Here is a 25,740-nt window from a genome sequence, read left to right as displayed (position 1 = left end):
GCACTTCAGCGGTCACGGGCATTCGGCCTCTGATATTCGGGTAAGCGTTCTCCAAGGCGGCCTTCACGACACACGACAGCGCAGAGTCGCGGAGCAGAAACTGATAGCCAGGTTCCGCACACACAAGGACGGCCTCAACCGGGATATTGGGTTTATGTCACACTATTTCACATAAATATTTCTGCTTTTTTCCTCCTGAGTCTTTATCATGCGATCCTAGAATCAGAATTTATGTCACACTATTTGTAACTCCCACAGTTGCGTGGACCTGCAGAGTTTCACTGGCTGTCTTGTCTGGAGACAATACACATCTTTTTAGCCTGTCTTGATGCTCTCTCCACTCCCATTGTTTTGTTTCTTAAAGACTGGATTAGTTGTAAGTATTCGCATTCCAACTATTATTCATGTAAATTGAGTCTGTGTCTTATAAGTTCTGTTTGTGAACAGAATTCCCACTCACCTGAAGAAGGGGCTCAGAGCCTCGAAAGCTTGTGTGGCTTTTGCTACCAAATAAACCTGTTGGACTTTAACCTGGTGTTGTTAAACTTCTTACTGGGTTCAGTTCTCCAGCTCCTGTCTGCAGACTGACAATAAAACCAATGGGTCTGATTGGGGGTGTTGGGGCCTCCAGCGGGTGTTTGTGAATCCTCCCCGCCCACCTCCCAGGGTTTCCTTCCTTCCCAGAGATCAGAGTCCTCATTGATTTGAGGCCAAAGTGTAACCTCTTATTTATTGTCCCCCTCCCCCATCCTCTGATGTGAACCATCCTCCAGTGGCTGAGCCAGGATGGGGCCGTTAACCTGGGCCTGTTCCCGGGAGGGAGGGAGAAGCCCCGCAGCTGCAAACCAGGGAGCTGACAATGATTCTGAAGGGTTTGCGGATCCACAAAGTGTTTCCAAATCCTCCCAGCCACCGCCTAACGCTGACTCCGCTTCTCCGGGACAAACAAGCGCCAAGGACAGCAATGACACTGCGCATGCTCCACATCACAATGCCCGGGGGCTGATTGACGGCAGCTCCGGACCAATAGGAAGAGGGGGCGGGGCTGGAGGACCGAGCGGGAGCGGCTGGTCCTCCAACCAATCAGAGTGAATGAGGGGCGGGGCTGGAGCAAATATTTCAGCACCGGGTGAAGCGCTGGAGCCGGCGGTTGGAGATTGGGGAGGATCCGCAAACCGTTCAGAATCATTGTCAGCTCCCTGGTTTGCAGCTGCGGGGCTTCTCCCTCCCGGGAACAGGCCCAGGTTAACGGCCCCATCCTGGTTGGAGCTGGAGCATGCGCAGTGCCTGCGGCAGACGGTAAGGAGCTCGAGCGAGCGGGTTTTATAAGGAGATTTTTACAAAGACCGAGTGCAGATCCAGAGCCTGAAATAAAACCGGAAACATAAATGGAGTTTGCGGGTGGATGGTGAGGCTTTATAAACACCCGGTGTCGGCCACAGTCCCTCAATTTGCGAAGCAAATTCCTCAGACCTTCTGATGGTTTCAGGCCGGAGTTCAAATCCGCCATCTTTATAAAGGTCCGTGTACTGCAAAGCGCATGCGCATCCGCCATCTTTATTGAGGTAAATTGGAACAACGCATGCGCAGGCACCGTATTTGTTGAGGGTGAAACCAAATGAATAACCCACAGGGGACAAAAAAAATCAGAGTTTGATTTCATAACAAAATCGATGTGTTGTTGTAAAACCGGAAGTTAGGGTTACAGCCAACAACAACTTCTATTTATATAACACCATTAATATCAGCGTGGTTAGCACTGCTGCCTCACAGCTCCAGGGACCCAGGTTCGATCCCAGCCTTGGGTCACTGTCTGTGCGGAGTTTGCATGTTATCCCTGTGACTGTGTGGGTTTCCTCTGGGTGCTCCGGTTTCCTCCCACCGCCCAAAGATGTGACGTTTAGGGGAATTGGCCATGCTCTATTGCCCCTTCGTGTCCAAAGATGTGCGGGTAAGGGGGATTAGTGGGGTACAGATCAGGGGTAAAATATTCAGAGTCAGTGTAGACTTGATGGGCTAAATGGTTTCCTTCTGCACTGTAGGAATTCTTTGAGAAGTCATCCTTGTGCACTGAAGGTCGAGTCACTAATGGTGGAGTGATTAAAATAGGGAATGTGCAGGAAACCAGAATCAGCACAGTGTTAGAGGTGATTCCAGAGATAGAGAGGAACAGGCCTTGGAGTGATTTGTACAAATTAGTTGTAAGAATGCATGAAAAATACGCATTTCATTTGGATCTCATAGAATTCTACAATGCAGAGGGAGGCCATTTGGCCCATTGAGTCTGCACTGACCACAATCCCACCCAGGCCCTATCCCCATTACCACATGCATTTATCCTAGCTAGCCCCCTTGACACTCTGGGGTAATTTAGCATAGCCAATCTATCTAACCCGCACATGTTTGGACTGTGGGAGGAAACCAGAGCACCTGCAGGAAACCCATGCAGACACGGGAGAACATGCAAACTCCACACAGACAGTGACCCAAGCTGGGAATCAAATCGGGTCACTGGGGCTGTGAGGCACAGGGCTAACCACTGCGCCACCATGCCGCCCTCTGCTCAGGGAAGAGGGAGAGTGTATGGGACAGATTTACTGTTTTGGGGAACAAGAGCAGAAAAGTTGTTCCTTAGAAATTAGACTTGTCTGATCAGAATTTCTATCCTGGACTGACAGTAGTTTTGTAAACTTCTTCTTTTGCAGGATATTTGATGGGGAAGATTTACAGTCAGAAAAATTGAATCAAGATTTAACAGTCGCTCAATTCACCAGCACCTGAACACGATCAGCCTTTGAATGTGGAGTGCGGGAAAAGATTTCAAACATCAGTGTGACTGGAAAAGCACTGAGACAGACACACACCCGAGTGAGAGTTTTCCAGTGAACTGACTGTGGAAAGAGCTTTAACCAGTTACACAGCCTGAGAAAACATCACACCATTCATAGCAATGTGAATCTGTGCATGTGTTCTTTGTGTGGACGAGGCTCCAACTAATCACTCAATATGGAGAGACATGATGATACTGACACCTTAGAGAAACCGTGGATATGTGGGGACTGTGGGAAAGCATTCACTTGCCCATCCAAACTGGAAACTCATCGACGCACCCACACAGGGGAGAGACCCTTCACGTGTCCCGTGTGTTGGAAGGAATTTACTCAATCATCCTGCCTAACATTACACCAGCGAGTTCACACTGGAGAGAGACCATACACTTGCTCTGTGTGTGGGAAGAGATTCGTCCAGATGTATAACCTACAATTACACAGGAGAGTTCACACTGGGGAGAGGCCGTTCACCTGCTCCGTGTGTGGGAAGCGATTCATTAATTCATCCAACCTTGTGACACACCAGCGAGTTCACACTGAGGAGAGGCCGTTCAGCTGCACTGACTGTGGAAAGAGCTTCAGACATTCATCCAGCCTCAAAGCTCATCAGCGACTTCACACTGGGGAGAGACCATTCACCTGCTCAGAGTGTGGGAAGGGATTCACTACCTCCTCCCACCTGGTGACACACCAGCGACTTCACGAGTGAGTGCAGGGAGTGGATTCTGCTGTAGCTGCTGCTGTTAATCACATCCAGGAGTGAGCCACATTCATTGACATTTGAGGTTTGTTTCTGCTGATGTTAATAATCCCTGTAGGTGGGCTGCAGGTGAATATTCTCGATCTAGAGCTGTGTGTGTTTTTGGGGTTGCAGTTTCCTGTTAAGAACCACTGTCTGTGATCTTTCTGCATCATTCAGGAACTCTCATCACAGATTCTTTACAGTACAGAAAGAGGCCATTCAGCCCATCAAATCTGCACTGGCGCACTGAAAGAGCCGAATCCCATTCCTCTGCCATTCCCCTGTAACCTTGCACACTCTTTCTTTTCAGATAACAATCCAATTCTCTTTTGAGTACCTTGATCAAACCTGCCTCCACTGCCTTCACAGGAAGTTTATTCCAGACTCCAACCACCCACTAGGTGAAAATAATTTTCCTCACATCACTTTGACTCTGTTTTCCCCATTAAGGTAGGTCTGTGCCCTCTAGTTCTTGATGTTCTCTTGGTGGGAACATTTTCTCACTATTTCACCTGCCCAACTCCTCAGGATCTTGAGTACCTGTATCAATCTCCTCTCGACCATCTTCAATCAGACAATTAACATTTATTTCTTGAGATGTTAACCTCTAACTGACCTGGAATTTAATATTCTGACATCTGTTAAATAAATCAGCTTTGTTTCAAACACACGGTGTGTTAAATCCTTGATTTCTCGAGGATAAGAGATTAATTGATGTCCTGTTACTGACTTCTGTTCTTTGGTTCTTTTCTCCTTTTAACTCCAGATTATTTCAGTCTCAGACCTCGAGTTACACTGATTTTTTAAAATTTGATTTATTATTGTCACATGTATTAGCATAAAGTGAAAAGTATTGTTTCTCATCATGGACAAGTCCCAGCTCCCTATACCTTCCAGAATGTCTCTCTCAGCCTTGAGATCCAGGGAAGTTTTCAGTATTTAAAAACAGAAAATACTGGAAATTATAATCCATACTTTTCCAAGTGTCAGTTGATTGTGTCCCAGATTATTGGCTTTTCCCCACCGCTGATGTTAAACTGATTGTTCTGTAATTGCTGTGTTTTTGAACAGGGATGTAACATTTACATTCTCTGTCCTTTGTCACTATGACTCTATAAGGATTGGAAGGTTGTGGCCAGAGCGCCACAAGCTCCATGTGAAGGACAGTGTGTGTCAGAGTGCAGCAGTCCCTCAATGTCAGACTGCAGTGTCAGCCTAGATAATGTGCTCAGCTTGATGAGTATTTCCTGTTGTTATTGATGTGGATCATTCAGAAACAATGGACTCTGATGATGTCATCCAGTCCTGCTGCGATGATGTCATAGAGACTATTACATCACAGCAGAGCCTTAGTGGTGAAAACAGTTTTGTTCCAGATGGGAGGTGATGGCCCAATGGTATTATCCCTGGACTTAATCCATAAACTCAGCTAATGTTCTGGGGACCGGGTTCAAATCCCACCACAGCAAGTGGTGTAATTTGAACAAAGAACAAGAAAAAAGAAAATTATAGCACATGAACAGGCTCTTTGGCCCTCCAAGCCTGCACTGATTATGCTGCCCGTCTGAACTAAAAAGGCCTCTGGGGACCATATCCCTCTATTCCCATCTTATTCATGCATTTGTCCAGTGTCCCTTAAAAGTCACTATCATATCTGCTTCCACTACCTCCCCCAGCAGCGAGTTCCAGGCACCTGCCACTCTTTGTAAAAGAAAACTTGCCTCGTACATTTAATTCAATAAAAATAATTGAATTCAATAAAAAAAAATCAGAATTAAGAATCTACTGCTGACCATGAAACCATTGTTAATTGTCAGAAAAAAACCATTTGGTTCAGTAAAGCAAAAAGTAAAGTTTATTTATTAGTCACAAGTAGGCTTACATTAACAGTGCAGTGAAGTTACTGTGAAATTCCCCTGGTTGCCACACTCCGGCATTTGTTCGAGTCAATGCACCGAACCAGCATGTCTTTCAGACTGTGGGAGGAAACCGGAGCACCCGGAGGAAACCCACGCAGAGAACATGCAAACTCCACACAGACAGTGACCCAAGCCGGGAATCGAACCCGGGTCCCTGGCGCTGTGAGGCAACAGTGTTAACCACTGTGCCACCCCATGAATGTCCGTTTGGGGAAGGAAATCTGCTGTCCTTACCTGGTCTGGCCTACATGTGACTCCAGAGCCATAGCAATGTGACTGACTGTCAACTGCCCTCTGAAATGGCCCAGTGAGCCACTCAGTTCGATGGTAACTAGGGATGGGCAATAAATGCCGGCCATGCAGTGACGCCCATGTCCCACAAATGCATAAAAAATCCTCAGAGTTTAAATTCACACAGCCATTCTGTCTCCTTTTCTAATTACCACTCACTTCACCCGTTTAAAAAAATGGACGTCAATGAACAGAATTCATTCCTGGATGTGATTTACAGTAAAATCCAGTCACTGATTATTCGTGAACTCGCTGGTGACTCATCAGGGTGGATGAGCGAGTGAATCTCTTCCCACACACGAAGCAGGTGAATGGTCTCTCCCCAGTGTGAATTCGCTGGTGTCTCTGCAGGGTGGCTGATTGAGTGAATCTTTTCTCACACTGCAAACAGATGAATGGCTTCTCCCCAGTGTGAACCCGCTGGTGTGCAGTCAGTTGACATAATTGTCTAAACCCAGTCCCGCAGTGAGAGCACCTGAACGGTCTCTCGTCAGTGTGAACAAGCTGATGGCGCATCAGGTCCACAGAACCTTTATAGCATTTCTCACAGTCAGCACATTTAAAAGGTCTCTCGTCAGTGTGAACTTGCTGGTGTTTCAGCAGAGTGGACGAATCGCTGAATCCCTTCCCACATTTGGAGCAGGTGAATGTTCTCTCCCCTGTGTGAACTCGATGGTGTTGTAGAAGCCCTGATGATCGAGTGAATCTCTTCCCACATTTGAAACAGATGAATGGCTTCTCCCCAGTGTGAATTCGCTGATGTGCAGTGAGTTCAGATGATTGTCTGAACCCAGTCTCGCAGTGAGAGCATCTGAAGGGTCTCTCGTCAGTGTGAACAAGCTGATGTCGCATTAGGTTCTGAGAACTTTTATAGCACTTCCCACAGTCCAGGCATTTAAATGGTCTCTCATCAGTGTGAACTTGCTGATGTTTCAGCAGAGTGGATGAATCAGTAAATCCCTTCCCACACTTGGAGCAGGTGAATGGCCTCTCCCCAGTGTGAACTCGGTGGTGTTGTTGCAGCCCAGATGATCGAGTGAATCCCTTCCCACACTCAGGACAGGTGAATGGCTTCTGCGCATTATGAACACGCTGGTGCCTCAACAGGTTGGATGACCAAGTGAATCCCTTCGCACACTCAGGGCAGGTGAATGGCCTCTCCCCAGTGTGACAGGGCTGATGAGTTTCCAGCTCAGACAGGGATCTGAATCCCTGCTCACAGTCCCCAGATTTCCACGGTTTATCTACACTGTGAACATTGCTGTTTTCTTGCATGTTAAAAACCCGATGATATTCAGACCCTGATGTGATGTTTGGTTTCAGTTTCCCTGACTGCAAATCTTTCCCTTCTAACGCCCTGTGAAACTGATTTAAAACAGAAAAAAGGGAGTGAGAGAGAACTCACAAAAACAGAAAGGCAGGTTGTGAAACTGAGCTGGTTTTAGCGCCAATTTCCCACCCCCTCCCCGAATCCTTTGATTCCCTGAAAGATCTCTCCAGCTCTGGGCTAGAATTTTCCTCCATTTTAATCCTGGGAAAACTGCAGTTATTGTCACCGCTCTCTGCTACAAATTCTACCCATTGACTCCATCCCTCTCCTCGGAAACTGTCTGAGACTGAGCCAGACTGTTCACAACCAGAGCAAAATATTTCACCCAACCTGAGAATCTGACCACAAATCCACATCATTACCAAGACCAGTTCCACCTCAGTAACATCACCCAACTCCAGTCTCCTCTCAGTTCATCTGCTGCTGAAACCGTCACCCATTCCTTTGTTTTGAGTTGATTTGATTTATTATTGTCACATGCATTAGTATACAGTGAAAAGTATTGTTTCCTGCGTGCTATACAGACAAAGCATACCATTTATAGAGAAGGAAATGAGACTGTAGTGCTACAGTCATAGCTAGGGTGTAGAGAAAGATCAACTTAATGCAACGTAGGTCCATTCAAAAGTCTGATGGCAGCAGGGAAGAAGCTGTCCTCGAGTCAGTTGGTATGTGACCTCAGACTTTTGTATCTTTTTCCTGACGTAAGAAGGTGGAAGAGAGAATGTCCGGGGTGCATGGAGTCCTTAATTATACTGGCTGCTTTAGCAAGGCAGCAGGAAGTGTAGACAGAGTCAATGGATGGGAGGCTGGTTTGAGTGATGGATTGGGCTACATTCACGACATTCTGTAGTTCCTTGCAGTCTTTGGGCCGAGCAGGAGCCTTACCAAGCTGATGCTAATGCTTTCTATGGTGCATCTGTAAAAGTTGGTGCGAGTCATAGCTAACATGCCAAATTTCATAAAGTCATAGAGGTTTACAGCATGGAAACAGGCCCTTCGGCCCAACTTGTCCATGCTGCACTTTTTTAAAAAAACCCTAAGCTCGTCCCAATTGCTCACATTTGGCCCTTATCCCTCTTTCCCCATCTTACCCATGTAACTGTCTAAACGTTTTTTAAAAGACAAAATTGTACCCACCTCTACTACTACCTCTGGCAGCTTGTTCCAGACACTTTGCCCCTCTGGATCCTTTTGTATCTCTCCCCTCTCACCTTAAACCCATGCCCTCAGGTTTTAGACTCCCCTACCTTTGGGAAAAGATATTGACTATCTAGCTCATCTATGCCTCTCATTATTTTATAGACCTCTATAAGATCACCCCTCAGCCTTCTATGCTCCAGAGAAAAAAAGTCCCAGTCTATCCAGCCTCTCCTTACAACTCAATCCATCAAGTCCCGGTAGCATCCCAGTAAATCTCTTCTGCACTCTCCTAGTTTAATAATATCCTTTCTATAATAGGGTGACCAGAACTGAACACAGTATTCCAAGTGTGGCCTTACCAATGTCTTGTACAACTTCAACAACTCCTGTATTCAATGTTCTGACCAATGAAACCAAGAATGCTGAATGCCTTCTTCACCACTCTGTCCACCTGTGACTCCACTGTCAATGAGCTATGAACCTGTACCCCTAAATCTCTTTGTTCTGTAACTCTCCCCAATGGCCTACCATTAACTGAGTAAGTCCTGCCCTGGTTCAATCTACCAAAATGCAATACGTCGCATTTATCTAAATTAAACTCCATCTGCCATTCGTCGGCTCACTGACCCAATTGATCAAGATCCCGTTGCAATCAGAGATAACCTTCTTCACTATCCACTATGCCACCAATCTTGGTGTCATCTGCAAACTTACTAACCATGCCTCCTATATTCTCATCCAAATCATTCATATAAATGACAAATAACAGTGGACCCAGCACCGATCCCTGAGGCACTCCGCTGGTCACAGGTCTCCAGTTTGAAAAACAACCCTCGACAACTACCCTCTGGCTTCTGTCATCAAGCCAATTTTGTATCCATTTAGCTCCCTCACCCTGGATCCCGTGAGATTTTCCTTCATCTTCTGAGAAAGTAGAGATGTTGGTGGGCTTTCTTAACTATAGTGTTGACTTGGGGGGACCAGGACAGGTTGTTAATGATCTGGGCACCTGAAAACATGAAGCTTTCGACCATTTCTACTTCATCCCCGTTGATGTAGACAGGACACGTTCTCCACTATGTTTCCTTATGTCGATGGCAATCTCCTTCATTTCTGTTTACAATGAGGGGGAGATTATTGTTACCGCACCAGTTCACCAGATTCTCTATCTCATTCTTGTACTCTGTCTCGTCGTTGTTGGAGATACGACCCACTACGGTGGTGTCACCAGCAAACCTGAAAATCGAGTTGGAGGGAAATTTGGCCACACAATCATAGGTGTATAAGGAGTATAGTAAGAGCTGAGAACACAGCCTTGTGGGGCATCGGTGTTGAGGATGATCGTGGAGGAGGTGTTGTTGCCTATCCTTACTGATTGTGGTCTGTGGGTTAGGAAGTTCAGCATCTAGTCGCAGAGGGAGGAGCCGAGCCCAGGCCACGGAGTTTGGAGATGAGTTTCGTGGGAATAATGATGTTGAAGGCTGAACTGTAGTCAATAAATAGGAGTCTGACATCGCTGTCTTTGTAATCTCGATGTTCCAGGGTTGAGTGCAGGGCCAGGGAATTGGCATCTGCTGTGGACTTGTTGGGCGGTAGGCGAACTGTATTGGATCCAGGCAGTCCGAGAGGCTAACCTTTTGAAGCACTTCATAATGATGGATGTTAGACCCACCGGACGAGAGCCATTAAGGCACGCTGCTTGGCTTTTCTTTCGTACTGAGATGATGGTCATCTTCTTGAAGCAGATAGGGACCTCAGATTGTTGTAAAGAGAGGTTGATGATGTCTGCGAATAGCCCCACCAGCTGATCCATGCAGGATCTGAGTGCTTGTTACCATTAGACTTAATCATTCTAACACATCCCTGGCCGGTCTCCCTCACTCAACCTGTCTATTAACTTGAGGTCATCACAATTCTGCTGCCCACGTGTTTACTCATTCCAAATCTTGTTCACCCACCACCCCTGTGCTACAAAGGCTCCTGTTTATGAATCAACATTTTAAATTTCTCATCCTTGTTCTCAAGTACCTCCATGGTTTCACCCCTCCCTATCTCTGTAATCTCCTCTCGCCTCACAACCCTCCAATATCTCTGCATTCCTTTCATTCCGGCTTCCTCAGCATTCACAGTTTTAATCACTCCATCATACGTGTCCGCACTCCCAGTTACCAAGGCCATAATCTTTGGAATTTCCCCCTAAACTGCTCCCCCTCTGTATCATCCTTCCCCCCCCCCTTTAAGATACTCATTAAAACTACCTCTTTAACCAAGCCTTTACCCATCCACCCTCATGTCTGCTCACATGACTCTATGTCAAATGTTGCTTTATAACACACCTGAGAAACGCCTCAGAATGCTCCAGTACATGAAAGATGCTGTATAAATACACATTGTAATTATTGATTTGGAGATGTATCACTGTCCCTTCATCATCACTGGGTGAATAGCCTGTAACTCTTGACCTAAAGGGGAGCACCTTCACCACATGGACTGCAGCTGTTCCAGAAGATAAAACATAATCTTCTCCACAGGTAATTTCAGAGAAACCCTACAGTGCAGAAAGAGGCCATTCGGCCCATCGAGTCTGCACCAACCACAATCCCACCCAGGCCCTACCCCCATATCCCTACATATTTTACCCGCTAATCCCTCTAATCTACGCATCCCAGGACACTCAGGGGCAATTTTATTTTAGCATAGCCAATCAACCTAACCGGCACATCTTTGGACTGTGGAAGGAAACCAGAACACCCAGAGGAAACCCACACAGACACGAGGAGAATGTGCAAACTCCGCACAGACAGTGACCCAAGCCAGGAATCGAACCCAGGTCCCTGGAGCTGTGAAGCAGCAGTGCTAACCACTGTGCTACCGTGCCGCCCGTTTTGGGGATGGGAAATATTTTCTGTTGGTCTTGTTAGTGAAAAGACAGGGTAGTGGGATGAGCTGATTCCCTTGTAGAGAACCAGCAAATGCATGATGGGTTAGTCATTTTCTGTAGTGTAATAATTCAATGTTTCTGTGGCTTAATGAAAAAGAGACCAATTCTGGAGGCCAGGAACTAACTTCTGGAATCAATGCCCACTGCCTCCAATCGAGGTGGCGGCTGCACATGCGCCCTGTTGCCCATTGCCCCCTATAAAGATGGCCACCGCCCTGCTGTCCATTGCCCCCAATAAATATGGCGGTCACGCTGCCCATTGTTCTCGAAAGATGGAGGCTGCAAAATCGGTCAGGCAGGGCCTCGGGCGTCTTATTTGTGGTTTGAAGCTAATATCCGATGTTTATGAAAGCTCCGCTTCCTATACCGGGTGCTTATGAGTCCTCCCTTTTGACTCTCAGGCTCCATTTAACCTCACTCACCCGGTGTCTCCAATCAGTTTCTACTCTCCCTGCTGCTCCGACACCACCCCATCCGACCACTGCCTACACCGCACTGCGCATGCTCCAGTCAGAGAGGCACTGAGTCTGCGCAATGATCTCCAGTATTGAAGATAGGGTATCGTCACCCTCTCGGTGCACGCTGGGTAATGGCACCGCCATTGCCACTTGATGTTGTCAAATACAAATACATCTTTTGTGGTCCATGATCATAATGACTGGCCTGGCCGAGAATGGCTTACTCCTGTTCCTATTTTCTATGAAAATATATTTAAACAGGCTTATTTTAAATTAATTAACACCTTCCTTGAAATAGTGTGCACAATCATTTGTCAGTCTGGGAATTTAAACTTGCTCTTTCACTTTCAGTCAGGAACACGTCCCAGTTTCACACTAAACTTTGATTTGACAGCATGTTTCCAGCCTTCACCGTTGTTCAAAATTGTTGCAAACTCTCGGCAGCTGTGACGGTATTTGTAAAGACAGAGTCAATGTTTCCAGTCCAATATGACTCTTCAGTTCCAAAACATTAGCTCTGTTTCTGCAGAGATGCTACCAAACCTGCTTTGTTTTTATTTCCGATTTCCAGCATCTGTAATATTTTGATTTTCTTTCACAATTGTTCACCTGACTCGAAACATAGTTATAAAAGAGTCTTCTGTTCCATGTTTAGGAGCTCTGGACTATAGAAAAGAGCAGTTGGGACACATTTCTTACACACCTCAGGATTAACCCACTTTGCTGTCAGTGAAGAGAGATGAGAAAGTCCAAAGTGCTGTTTGTCCCTCTCAGTGTGACCCTATGGCAGGAACAGACTGCAGTTCTGTTCCTGCTGTGTGAACCTCCCCCAGATTGCCCCTTCTGAGCTCCAGCCGGCAATGTTAAACATTCAGCTGGGAAAGACGAACATCTGCAACTATGTATTCAAATATCACTGTTTTATTTCACATTTATTTAGAATATTAAACTCCAGTCCAGTTACAGGGATTATTAACATAATCAGAAACAAACTCCAAATATCAGAATGAACATAGTCCAGTCCTGAATGTGATTCACAGCAGCAGCAATAACAGCAGAATCCAGCCCCTGTAGTAACTTATGAACTTGCTGGTGTGTCAGAATGTGAGGTAACCGAATGAATCTCTTCTCACATGGAGCAGGTGAACAGCCTGTGAATGTGTTTGTGTATCAGCAGATACATTTTGCATTTAAATCTCTGCTCACAGTCAGAAGTTTGAAAAAGTTCCTTATCAGTGTGAACAAGTTGATGTGCAGTGAAGTGGGATGACTGAGTAAATCTCTTGCTAAACATGGAGCAAGTGAACAGCCTCTCCCAGAGTGAGTGCACTGGTGGACACTGAGTTCACATGTCCAGCTGAACCCAGTCCCATAGTGAGAGACTCTGGATGGTCTGCTGTCAGTGTGAACCTGCTGATAGCACATCAGATTCATAGAAATTTTAAAACATTTCCCACAATCCAGACATTTGAAACACATTCCATCAGTGTGAACTCACTGGTGTGTTAACAAAACGAATGAATCAGTGAATTGCTTCCCACACATGGAGCAGGTGAATGACCTCTCCCTGGTGTGAACTCTCTGCTGTTGCTGCAGGATGGACAATCGCTTGAACCTCTCCCTGCACTGAGAGCAGATGAGTGGAGTGGAACGGACTGAATACACTGGTGAACAATCAGTGAATGTGGGTTTTTAAAGCTCCTGTCACAGTCTCAGCATTTAAATCCTCTCTCTTCAGTATGAACCCACTGGTGTGTGTGGAGACTGGATGGAGAAAAGTGGGAGTTCGGGGCTCAGACAAGAGGGATGTTTAGAGACAGTTTGGCCCATTGGGCTAATGGAATGGAGCAAAGCAACAGAGACAGCTGATTGGATTATCTCAATCTTAGTGACAAAGTACTTCCATGAGCTCCTCACACTTGTTGTTGGAGGTGAGGATAGAGGAAACAGGGGAGAGCCCTTCAAAAGGAACTGACTTGTATTAGAGTTATTAAAAATATTCACGATGTGAATATTTTTCGAACTTGATCGAGTTTTTCGAGGAAGTGATGAAGATGATTGATGAGGGTAGGGCAGTGGATGGTGTCTACATGGACTTCAGTAAGGCCTTTGACAAGGTCCCTCACGGCAGACTGGTGCAGAAAGTGAAGTCGCATGGGATCAGAGGTGAGCTAGCGAGGTGAATACAAAACTGGCTCGGTCAAAGAAGACAGAGGGTAGCAGTGGAAGTGTTTCTGAATAGAGGGCTGTGACAAGTGGTGTTCCTCAGGGATCAGTGCTGGGACCTTTGCTGTTTGTAATATATATAAATGATTTGGAGGAAAATGTAACTGGATTGATTAGTAAGTTTGCGGACGACACAAAGGTTGGTGGATTTGCAGATAGCGATGAGGACCATCAGAGGATACAGCAGGATATAGATCAGTTGGAGACTTGGGCGGAGAAATGGCAGATGAAGTTTAATCCGGACAAATGTGAGGTAATGCATTTTGGAAGGTCTAATACAGATAGGAAATATACAGTAAATGGCAGAACCCTTAAGAGTATTGATGGGCAAAGGGATCTGGGTATACAGGTACACAGGTCATTGAAAGTGGCAATGCAGGTGGAGAAGGTAGTCAAGAAGGCATACGGCATGCTTGCCTTCATCGGCCGGGGTATTGAGTTTAAAAATTGGCAAGTCATGTTGCAGCTTTATAGAACCTTAGTTAGGCCGCACTTGGAATATAGTGTTCAATTCTGGTCGCCACACTACCAGAAGGATGTGGAGGCTTTGGAGGGGGTACAGAAAAGATTTACCAGGATGTTGCCTGGTATGGAGGGCATTAGCTATGAGGAGAGGTTGGAGAAACTTGGTTTGTTCTCACTGGAATGACGGAGGTTGAGGGGCGACCTGATAGAAGTCTACAAGATTATGAGAGTCATGGACAGAGTGGATAGTCAGAAGTTTTTTCCTAAGGTGGAAGAGTCAATTACTAGGGGGCACAGGTTTAAGGTGTGCGGGGCAAGATTTAAAGGAGATGTACGAGGCAGATTTTTTACACAGAGAGTAGTGGGTGCCTGGAACTCGTTGCCGGGGGAGGTAGTGGAAGTGGATACGGTAGTGAGTTTTAAGGGGCGTCTTGACTTTACATGAATAGGATGGGAATAGAGGGATATGGTCCCTGGAAGGGTAGGAGGTTTTAGTTCAGTCAGGCAGCATGGTCGGTGCAGGACCATGGAGGGCAGAAGGGCCTGTTCCTGTGCTGTAATTCTCTTTGTTCTGTAAACATTTCTCTGGATATTTAAATAAAAAGAGTTATCCAAGTGAATGTTGGTCCAAGAGAAAGTGACTCTGGGGAATTAATAATGGAAAGTGAGGAGATGGCAGATGAATTCAACAGGTACTTTGTATCAGTCTTCACTATAGTTTAGTACTCTACCCGATAGTATCGAGGATAGAAGTAATATCTCATCAGGGTGTGGAAGGGAGAGAGGAACCCAGGAAAACTGCTGTCACTTATGAAGTGGTACTGAGCAAATAGTTGGAGCTGTCGGCTGACAAATCCCGGACCCTGATGGACTTCATTCTCGGCTCTGAAAAGAAGCAGCTCGTCAGATAAAAGCAAAGTATTGCAGATACTGAAAATCTGAAATAAAAACAGAAAATGCTGGAAAGACTCAGCAGGTCTGGCAGTACCTGTGGAGGGAGAAACAGAGTTGACATTTCGAGGCCACATGGCTGTTCTTTAGCTGAAGAGGGGTAGAAATGACTGGTGAGATAGTTGATGCATTGTTTTAATTTTCCAAAATTCCCCGGTTTTGGTGGAAGTTCCATTAGATTAGAAAGTAGCAAATGCAGCTCCTTTATTCAAAGAAGGAGAGAGACAAAAAGCAGGAAACTACAGGACAGTTAACTTAACATGCCAGAGGAAAAATGTTAGAAGCTATTATTAAATACGTTACAGCATGGCAGTGAGATAAAATCAGGCCATGAAGAAGAGTCAACGTGGTTTTGAGAAAGGGAAATCATATTCAACCTATTTTCTCAGTTCTTTGAATGAGTCACATGTGCTGTGGATAAACGGGAACCAAAGGTGCAGAAAGGTGAATGTACTGAGATTTCCAGAATGCATTTATAAGCTATCACATCAAAGGATATTGTGGAAAATAAAAGCTCCTAGTGGGGCGGGGGGAATGGTAACATATTGGCACGGAAAGGAGATTGGGTAGTTAACAGGAAACAGGATTGGCATAAATGGGTCTTTTTCTAGTTGACTGGATGTGATGAGTGGTGGGCCACGGGTCAATGCTGGGACCTCAACCTTTTTACCATTTATATAAATGACTCAGATGAAGGAATTGAAGGTATGGTTGCTAAATTTGCCTGTTCAGGTACACTGAATTTGGGAGAATTTAGCATGGGCAATGCACCGAACCAGCACATCTTTTGGAATGTGGGAGGAAACCAGAGCACCCGGAGGAAACCTACGCAGACACGGGGAGAACGTGCTGACTCCACAAGACAGTGACCCAAACCGGGAATCGCACCCAGTCCCTGATGCTGTGAGGCAGCAGTGCTAGCCACAGTGCCACCATGCCACCCAGTTGGACTGAACAATGTTCATTCTGAGAGTCAGGTTTTGTTTCTGACAGTAATAACCATCCTAACTCAACTGGATAAATATGAAATTAATCAACTTTTTTTCAAAATTATTCTTCTGGATTTTTCCTTTTGGAGAGCGATTACACTATTTCTGCTGTGAAATGAGAACTATTGTCATTCTCCATCCATTTCAGGAAGCCTCATCCAGGATTTTAGCTATTGTGTCTGCATCATTTTTACAAACAGGAAAGGTTTCAATCCACCAGGTAAACATACCTGTAATTAGCAGGATCTACCAGTCTCCTCCTCTTAGTGTGGAGAGTGGGCCTGTATAATCAAGCTGCAGTGTTTCCCAGGGAACATCAATAATGTGGAATGTGTTAATTGGGACAATGCATTTTGCAGAATCTGATTAGTTTGAACACATGAGGCACAGCTTCAGGTGCTGATGGACATTCTGATACATCCTCAGCCACTGATAGTATGATCATGTTGTATAATATTGAGGAGTCAAAAAACAAGAAATACGCCTTGCTTTGATCCATCAAATATACTCATTCCTTTCTAAGCCATCGAGTTGTGACTGAAGTCAAAGTTAAACCATATTTGTGAAAGAAAACTTCATTGTGTCAGATGAGTGAGTCCTTACTTGCTGTGAATGATGAGGGAAAGTTTTCTCTATGGTGCCAACCCTTTTTACCCACAGTCATCTTAGGTCAGTGTCCTGACAAGTTTTTAAATGACATTTAACTGGAGTCTGTCGTACCAGTCCCAATGATTGTGTTTTGGGTGGATCCCATGGAATCTCCTCTCGAGCAGCTTTCCTGGTGAGTCAGTCTGCTTGGTTATTACCGTCACTCTTCACTAACTCCTGCTGCTGATCTACCTTCACCTGGCAAATAGCAATTTGTCCTGGACATCCAGTAACATTCCCAATCATTCAGAGTTTGGAGTGGTGAGCAGTGGTTTCCTTTCTGCTGTGGAGAAGCTGTGTTTCCTCCCCCAGAGGGGTAGGTTTTCTGAGGGAATTACAACCAACGTAGCTTTCAGAATATTTGGTGATTATATCGGTAACAGTTTGAAGGGCTGTGACCGCAATAACCTCAGAGTTCTGGGCTAACTGTTGCGATTGTGGTGGATATTTAGTAAGGATACTACAATTGTTGTGGAGAATCAAACACACAGCTCCACTCTGATACAAACCTTGTTCATAAAACCAACACCTGATCGCATAAACCCCAGTGCAATGTAATAGTTATTTGTCTTTAACAGGTCCATTGGACATGACCGCTTTTGCCTGACTGAGACGTAGGATTCTTTCATACTGAAACATCCCAGCCAAGTAATAATTATGAAGATTCAGGACGTGAATGCTTTTTCTTTGTAATTCCATAATTCAACCATTGGCCCTTTAGGATAATGTCACTGCAGTATTTGGGGTCTGCAGAAATATACAATTAAACTCTGCCAGGCACTTTATCTGCTTAATGGGCACTTTATATCTTCTCAATGAATTAGGCAATCAATCTTTCCACAGGGCTGATTGTGTCTGAGAACTATCCGACTGGAAAACTTTTTCCATTCAGGCCTCAGAATACTACAGCAGATATACATTGTTCTGGCTGTGGAATTAATTGGATAGATCTTCCAGAGAGCCAGTACAGACATAATGAGCCAAATGGTTTCTATTTGTGCTGTATCATTCTGTAAAAGAGTGAATAATCAGCATCAGGGACAGAGAGAGGAACCAGTGACTGTGCGATTGAACCCAGTAAGAAGTCTGACAACACCAGGTTAAAGTCCAACAGGTTTATTTGGTAGCACAAGATTTCGGAGTGTTCCTTCTTCTTCAGGTGAGTGAAGAGTTCTGTTCACAAACAAGGCATACATCGAGACAGACTCAATTTACAAGATGATGGTTGGAATGCGAGTCTTTACAGGTAATCAAGTCTTTACAGGTATAGACAATGTGAGTGGAGAGAGGGTTAAGCACAGGTTAAAGAGATGTGTATTGTCTCCAGCCAGGACAGTTACTGAGATTTTGCAAGTCCAGGCAAGTCGTGGGGGTTACAGATAGTGTGACATGAACCCAAGATCCCGGTTTAGGCCGTCCTCGTGTGCGGAACTTGGCTATCAGTTTTTGCGCAGCGATTCTGCGTTATCGTGTATTGTGAAGGCTGCCTTGGAGAACGCTTACCCGAAGATCAGAGGCTGAGTGCCCGTGACTGCTGAAGTGTTTCCCGACAGGAAGAGAACACTCCTGCCTGGTGATTGTCGAGCGGTGTTCATTCATCCGTTGTCGTAACATCTGCATTGTCTCCCCAAGGTACCATGCCTCGGGACATCCTTTCCTGCAGCTTATAAGAACATAAGAACATAAGAAATAGGAGCAGGAGTAGGCATCTAGCCCCTCGAGCCTGCCCCGCCATTCAATACGATCATGGCTGATCTGAAGTGGATCAGTTCCACTTACCCGCCTGGTCCCTATAACCCCTAATTCCCTTACCGATCAGGAATCCATCTCTCCGTGATTTAAACATATTCAACGAGATAGCCTCCACCACTTCAGTGGGCAGAGAATTCCAGAGATTCACCACCTCTGAGAGAAGAAGTTCCTCCTCAACTCTGTTCTAAACTGACCCCCCTTTATTTTGAGGCTGTGCCCTCAAGTTCCAGCTTCCTTTCTAAGTGGAAAGAATCTCTCCACTTCTACCCTATCCAGCCCCTTCATTATTTTATATGCCTCTGTACGATCACCCCTCAACCTTCTAAACTCCAACGAGTACAAACCCAATCTGCTCAATCTCTCCTCATAATTTACACCCCTCAACTCCGGTATCAACCTGGTGAACCTTCTCTGCACTCCCTCCAAGGCCAATCCTTTCGCAAGTAAGGGGACCAAAATTAGGAGCAGAAGGAGGCAAGTTCAGCCCTTCGAGCCTGCTCCGCCTTTCAATCAGATCATGGCTGATCTCTCCCTGGTCTCAAATCCACTTCCCCACCTGTTCCCCATATCCATCTTTCCCTTTCTTTTTATCAGAAATATGTCTATCTTCCTCTTGAAACAATTCAATGATTCAGACACCACCTCGCTATGTGGCAGCGAGTTCCACAAATTCACCATCCTCTGAGAAGCTCCTCATCTCAGTTTTAAATCTATAGCCTCGCAACCTATACCTGTGACCTCTTGTTCTAGATTGTCCCATAAGAGGAAACATTTGCTCTACATTTACTTTATCAATCGCTTTTAACATTTTATGTCCTTCGATTAGATCCCGCTCATCCTTCTAAACTCCAGCGAGTATAGTCCAAACTGCTTAATCTCTCCTCATTTGTCATCCCCTTCATCCCCAGAATAAATACTCAATTAACTGTTTGTCGATTCAATCAGGCTTAAGTGTTGAATGATTCTTCTGAGTTCATTCTCCCAAACAGTTCCTTTACCACAACCATTACCTCTCCCTTTGCCTTTTGTTCCAGGATGTTTTTGTCATTTATTCTCATCCGACCTCTAACCAATCCCTAACTTTCCATTTTGTTCCACCTGACCCTCCTCCATTTCTCACCAGAATCAAACCCATCACATTTCTCCCTCTCTTTAGTTCTGAGGTAGAGTTACATTGGACATGAAACGTTAACTCTGTTTCTCTCTCCACGGATGCTGCCAGACCTGCTGTGTTTTTCCAGTTCTTTCTGTATTTACTTTCGATCTACCTGTAGTGATGGGAAAAACATTATTTACCACCGAGGATAAAATAAATGTTTTTCAACAGCATTTGTGAATCCTTTCGGTGGAAATGTACTCTCTCAGGCTCAAAGAAATTTAGCCCACTGGAAGCAAAGTTGTGAGACCGGCCAGTCCAGCAGAAAGAAACCCTCCGACCCTCCCACTTCCCAAACTGTCAGAATGAACATGGTTCTGTCCTGAGTGTGATTAACAGCAGAATCCAACACCTGTAATCACTTGTGAACTCGCTGGTGTGTCCGCATGTTCGATAATTGAGTGAATCCCTTCCCACAATCAGAGCAGGTGAACGGCCTCTCCCCAGTGTGAACTCGCTGGTGTCTCCTCAGGTCAGATGAATCACTGAATCGCTTCCTGCATTGGGAGCAGATGAACGGCCTCAGCCCGGCATGAACTCGCTCGTGTTTCCTGAGGTCAGACGAATGACTGAATTGCTTCTCACATTCAGAACAGGAGAATGGCTTCTCCCCAGTGTGAACTCGTTTGTGCGTCCGCAGGATGGATGAATTACTGAATTCCTTCCCACACACAGAGCAAGTGAATGGTCGCTCCCCAGTGTGAATTCGCTGGTGTGACTGCAGGTGGGATAACTGGGTGAATCCCTTCCCACAATTAGGACAGACAAATGGTCTCTCTCCAGTGTGAATTCACTGGTGTGTCTGTAAAATGGATGAATTACTGAATCCCTTCCCACAAACAGGGCAGGTGAACGGCCTTTCCCCTGTGTGACAACGTCGATGAATTTCCAGGTGACTCGGGCAACAAAAACGTTTCCCACAATCCCCACATTTCCATGGTTTCTCCATGGTGTCAATGTCCTTGTGTCTCTCCAGGTTTGACAATCAGTTGAAGCCTCGTTCACACATACAACCAGTGTGCAGTCTCTCCCTGCTGTGAATGGTGTGATGTTGCTTCAGCCAATGTAACTGATTAAAGATCCTTTCACAGTCACTGCATTGTACACTCTCACTCAGGTATCATTCTCTGTACTGTTCCAGTCACACTGATGTTAAAATCTTTCACAGCAGACAAAAAGGACAAACATTTCTCCTTTTAGATTCAAGATTGATGATATTCAGCTCCCGATGAATGGAGTGACTCTGTCAGATCCTGATGTGCTATCTGCTTTGAGAGTTCTGTCTGCGATATCTCCTCCCCTAATATATTGTAAAAGAGTTTACAAACGTTATCAGTGACAGTACAGGTTAGAAATTCAGAACAGAATTTTAATTGCGAAGGAACATTCATTCCTCTCTCATTTATCGAAGGCCGTAAATATCTGGACCACACACTCTCTATTCACATTCTGCTGTATTTAATACATACCCAATAACACTATGATGTATAATTATACAGTTCTCTATTACATGATTAGAGATACATAGGGCTGTGAGGGAGTATTTTATTTCGACAGCTAGTGTTGCTGACCTGAAACTCTCTGCCTACCAGCTTGATGGAAGCAGAGAAGGTGAATAATTTCAGAATGAAATTGGGGGGGGGGGGCACTTGAAGGAAATAACCTGTAGGGGGACTGGGGATGTAGAGAAGGAATGGGAGTGACTGGATTGTCCTACAGAGTGTTAGCATAGGCTCAAATTACTGAATGGACACCTTGTGTCGTAATGACGCTGACTGGAAATGCATATTGTAGCTACAGTAGGATAATACAAGATTAGAAATAATTAATGTATTTTGTTACAAATAATATATCTAATCTGTACCATATTACAAGACTAGACGTATCTCTGTCCTATCTTAATTTAAATGTCAGCCTATCCTGGAGAAAGTGATAGGTGATAGTCAGCATGGTTTTGTGGCAGGTAGGTCGTGCCTTACTAACCTTATTGAGTTTTTTGAGAAAGTGACCAAGGAGGTGGATGGGGGCAAGGCAGTGGACGTGGTATATATGGATTTTAGTAAGGCGTTTGATAAGGTTCACCATGGTAGGCTTCTGCAGAAAATGCAGATGTATGGGATTGGGGGTGATCTAGGAAATTGGATCAGGAATTGGCTAGCGGATAGGAAACAGAGGGTGGTGGTTGATAGTAAATATTCATCATGGAGTGCGGTTACAAGTGGTGTACCTCAGGGATCTGTTTTGGGGCCACTGCTGTTTGTAATATTTATTAATGATCTGGATGAGGGTATAGTTGGGTGGATTAGCAAATTTGCTGATGACACCAAAGTCGGTGGTGTGGTAGACAGTGAGGAAGGGTGTCGTAGTTTGCAGGAAGACTTAGACAGGTTGCAAAGTTGGGCCGAGAGGTGGCGGATGGAGTTTAATGCGGAGAAGTGTGAGGTAATTCACTTTGGTAGGAATAACAGATGTGTTGAGTATAGGGCTAACGGGAGGACTTTGAATAGTGTGGAGGAGCAGAGGGATCTAGGTGTATGTGTGCATAGATCCCTGAAAGTTGGGAATCAAGTAGATAAGGTTGTTAAGAAGGCATATGGTGTCTTGGCGTTTATTGGTAGGGGGATTGAATTTAGGAGTCGTAGCGTTATGTTGCAACTGTACACAACTCTGGTGCGGCCGCACTTGGAGTACTGTGTGCAGTTCTGGTCCCCACATTACAGGAAGGATGTGGAGGCTTTGGAGAGGGTGCAGAGGAGGTTTACCAGGATGTTGCCTGGTATGGAGGGGAGATCCTATGAGGAGAGGCTGAGGGATTTGGGATTGTTTTCGCTGGAAAGGCGGCGGCTAAGAGGGGATCTTATTGAAACATATAAGATGATTAGAGGTTTAGATAGGGTGGATAGTGATAGCCTTTTTCCTCTGATGGAGAAATCCAGCACGAGGGGGCATGGCTTTAAATTGAGGGGGGGTAGTTATAGAACCGATGTCAGGGGTAGGTTCTTTACCCAGAGGGTGGTGAGGGATTGGAATGCCCTGCCAGCATCAGTAGTAAATGCGCCTAGTTTGGGGGCGTTTAAGAGATCCGTAGATAGGTTCATGGACGAAAAGAAATTGGTTTAGGTTGGAGGGTCACAGTTTTTTTTTTAACTGGTCGGTGCAACATCGTGGGCCGAAGGGCCTGTTCTGCGCTGTAATGTTCTATGTTCTATGTTCTAAACCATCTCTTTAATTGTGAACATTAGGAAAGAGACCATCCTTTTACCCAGACAAATAAATGTGTCAGACTGAGAGAGCGAAAGGATGTCAATGTCTTGAAGAGAGAGAGACCTGGGGCAACCTTTCCAGAATCTGCAGCCTCCCTGGATTCACTTCCTCTCCCTTCAGTTGCTGCAAGTCCCCAATTACCCCCAGAATGAGAAAAGAAATGGAAAGGGGGATGAAAGAAAGTGTTTCACTCACAAATGGTAGAGACAGGAGGAAGTTTCAGTCTGTTGTGCACCTCAATCTGAGTATCACAAAGCCCGATTGGCTGAAGGACCAGAGTCCTTCCGGTCTTTTCCCATTGGTCAACACCTCAGCACGAAGGTCAGAAGGCGGGCTGCCCCGCTCATGCGCAGTGTCGCCTCTCCACTGGACATGCGCAGTCCCTGGCCGGGGGGAGGGGGTGATCACCAAGAGGCTTCTCGCTCTGGCCGGAGCCGCCAGCCGGTTGCCTGGAAACCTTGGCTGGAGGAGGTGCAGGGGGAGGGGAACAATGGGTGGGGGCGGGACTTCCGTGTCCGCGCGCCCGGGCCTGCGCACTGGCACCCCATGACGTCATTGTGGAAGAGACTGATTCCTGTTGGCTGATTCATGATGTGGAGATGCCGGCGTTGGACTGGGGTAAACACAGTAAGAAGTTTAACAACACCAGGTTAAAGTCCAACAGGTTTATTTGGTAGCAAAAGCCACACAAGCTTTCGAGGCTCTGAGCCCCTTCTTCAGGTGAGTGGGAATTCTGTTCACAAACAGAACTTATAAGACACAGACTCAATTTACATGAATAATGGTTGGAATGCGAATACTTACAACAAATCCAGTCTTTAAGAAACAAAACAATGGGAGTGGGGAGAGCATCAAGACAGGCTAAAAAGATGTGTATTGTCTCCAGACAAGACAGCCAGTGAAACTCTGCAGGTCCAGGCAACTGTGGGAGTTACAAATAGTGTGACATAAATTCTGATTCTAGGATCGCATGATAAAGACTCAGGAGGAAAAAAGCAGAAATATTTATGTGAAATAGTGTGACATAAACCCAATATCCCGGTTGAGGCCGTCCTTGTGTGTGCGGAACCTGGCTATCAGTTTCTGCTGATTCAGGCAGGGCTCCATTGTGACGTCACAATGCGGAAGCTCGATTGATTCAGATTCAGACTCAAACTCCCTCCTCTGGGCAACATCTGGGAGGAAATCAATGTTTCCCCCTTTCCATTTCTTTTCTCATTCTGGGGGAAATTGGGGACTTGCAGCAACTGAAGGGAAAGAAAGTGAATCCAGGGAGGCTGCAGACTCTGGAAAGGTTGGCCCAGGTTTCTCTCTCTCTTAAAGACATTGACATCCTTTGCAATGTTCCACAGGAACTAGAATTGTCTGATCTGAATTTCTATCTTGTTCTGACAGTGATGACTTTTGTAAATTCTTGTTACAGGATATTAGAAGGAGATGATTTGCTGATAGAAATGTCAAGATCTAACATTCACTCAATTCATGGGAGCTGAATGTCATCGGTTTGAATCTGGAAGAAGAAACGTTTATCTGCTTGAGTTGGGTGAACCATTGGTGTGAACAGAAAAGCATCGAGGCCCGTGCAACCCGAGTGACGGTGTTCCAGTGCACATATTGTGAAAACTGCAGGAGAGACAGAAAGACACTCAGATCATGGAAAAAGCATGGAAATGTGAGGACTGTGAAAAGTCATTCCGTTCCCCATCAGTGCTGGAAATTCATCGACGCAGTCACACCGGGGAGAGGCCATTCACCTGCTCCAATTGTGGGAAAGGATTCACTCGGTTATCGATCTTGCTGACACACCAGCGAGTTCACACCGGGGAGAAGCCATTCACCTGCTCTGATTGTGGGAAGGGATTCACTCAGTCATCGCACTTGCTGATACACCAGCGAGTTCACAATGGAGAGAGGCCATTCACTTGCCCCGTGTGTGAGAAGGGATTCAGCGATTCATCCACACTGCAGACACACCAGAGAGTTCACACTGGGGAGAGGCCATTTATCTGCTCCATGTGTGGTAAAGGATTTGCTCAGTCATCCAACCTGTATTCACACCAGCGAGTTCACACCGGAGAGAGGCCATTTCCCTGCTGTGTGTGTGAGAAGGGATTCAGTAACTCCGCCAACCTGCTGAGACACCAGCAACTTCACACTGGGGAGGCTTCCTTCACCTGCTTTGAGTGTGGTAAAGGATTCAGTGATTCATCCAACCTATTTTCACACCAGCGAACTCACACTGGGGAGAGGCCATTCACCTGCTTTCTGTGTGGAAAGGGATTTAGTCAGGCATCCAGTCTGCAGACACACCAGCGAGTCCACACCGGGGAGAGGCCGTTCACCTGCTCAATGTGTGGCAAGGGATTCAGTGATTCGTCCAACTTTATTTCACACCAGCGAGTTCACACTGGGGAGAGGCCATTTAACTGCTTTGTGTGTCAGAAGGGATTCAATCGATTATCTAACCTGCTGACGCACCAGCGACTTCACACTGGGGAGAGGCTGTTTGCCTGCAATGAATGTGGAAAGGGATTCACACGATCATCCCACCTGCTGAGACACCAGCGAATTCACAAACGATTACAAGCATTGGATTCTGCTGTTATTGCTGCTATTAATCACACCCAGAACTGA

General features: G+C 45.7%; 1 protein-coding gene across 1 annotated transcript; it reads left to right on the top strand.

Moving 5' to 3' along the window:
* Positions 1-1,961: 1,961 nt before the first annotated feature.
* LOC144486606 (uncharacterized) lies at positions 1,962-25,740 on the top strand. Its single transcript, XM_078204654.1, has 2 exons — positions 1,962-3,537; positions 24,727-25,740. The coding sequence occupies exons 1-2, from the start codon at positions 3,007-3,009 to the stop codon at positions 25,738-25,740; spliced, it is 1,545 nt and encodes a 514-aa protein (XP_078060780.1). The 5' UTR covers positions 1,962-3,006.

The sequence above is a fragment of the Mustelus asterias genome, unplaced genomic scaffold, assembly GCF_964213995.1.
Source record: "Mustelus asterias unplaced genomic scaffold, sMusAst1.hap1.1 HAP1_SCAFFOLD_410, whole genome shotgun sequence".
Taxonomy (NCBI): Eukaryota; Metazoa; Chordata; class Chondrichthyes; order Carcharhiniformes; family Triakidae; genus Mustelus; species Mustelus asterias.
This window is presented reverse-complemented; position numbering and strand designations above follow the sequence as displayed.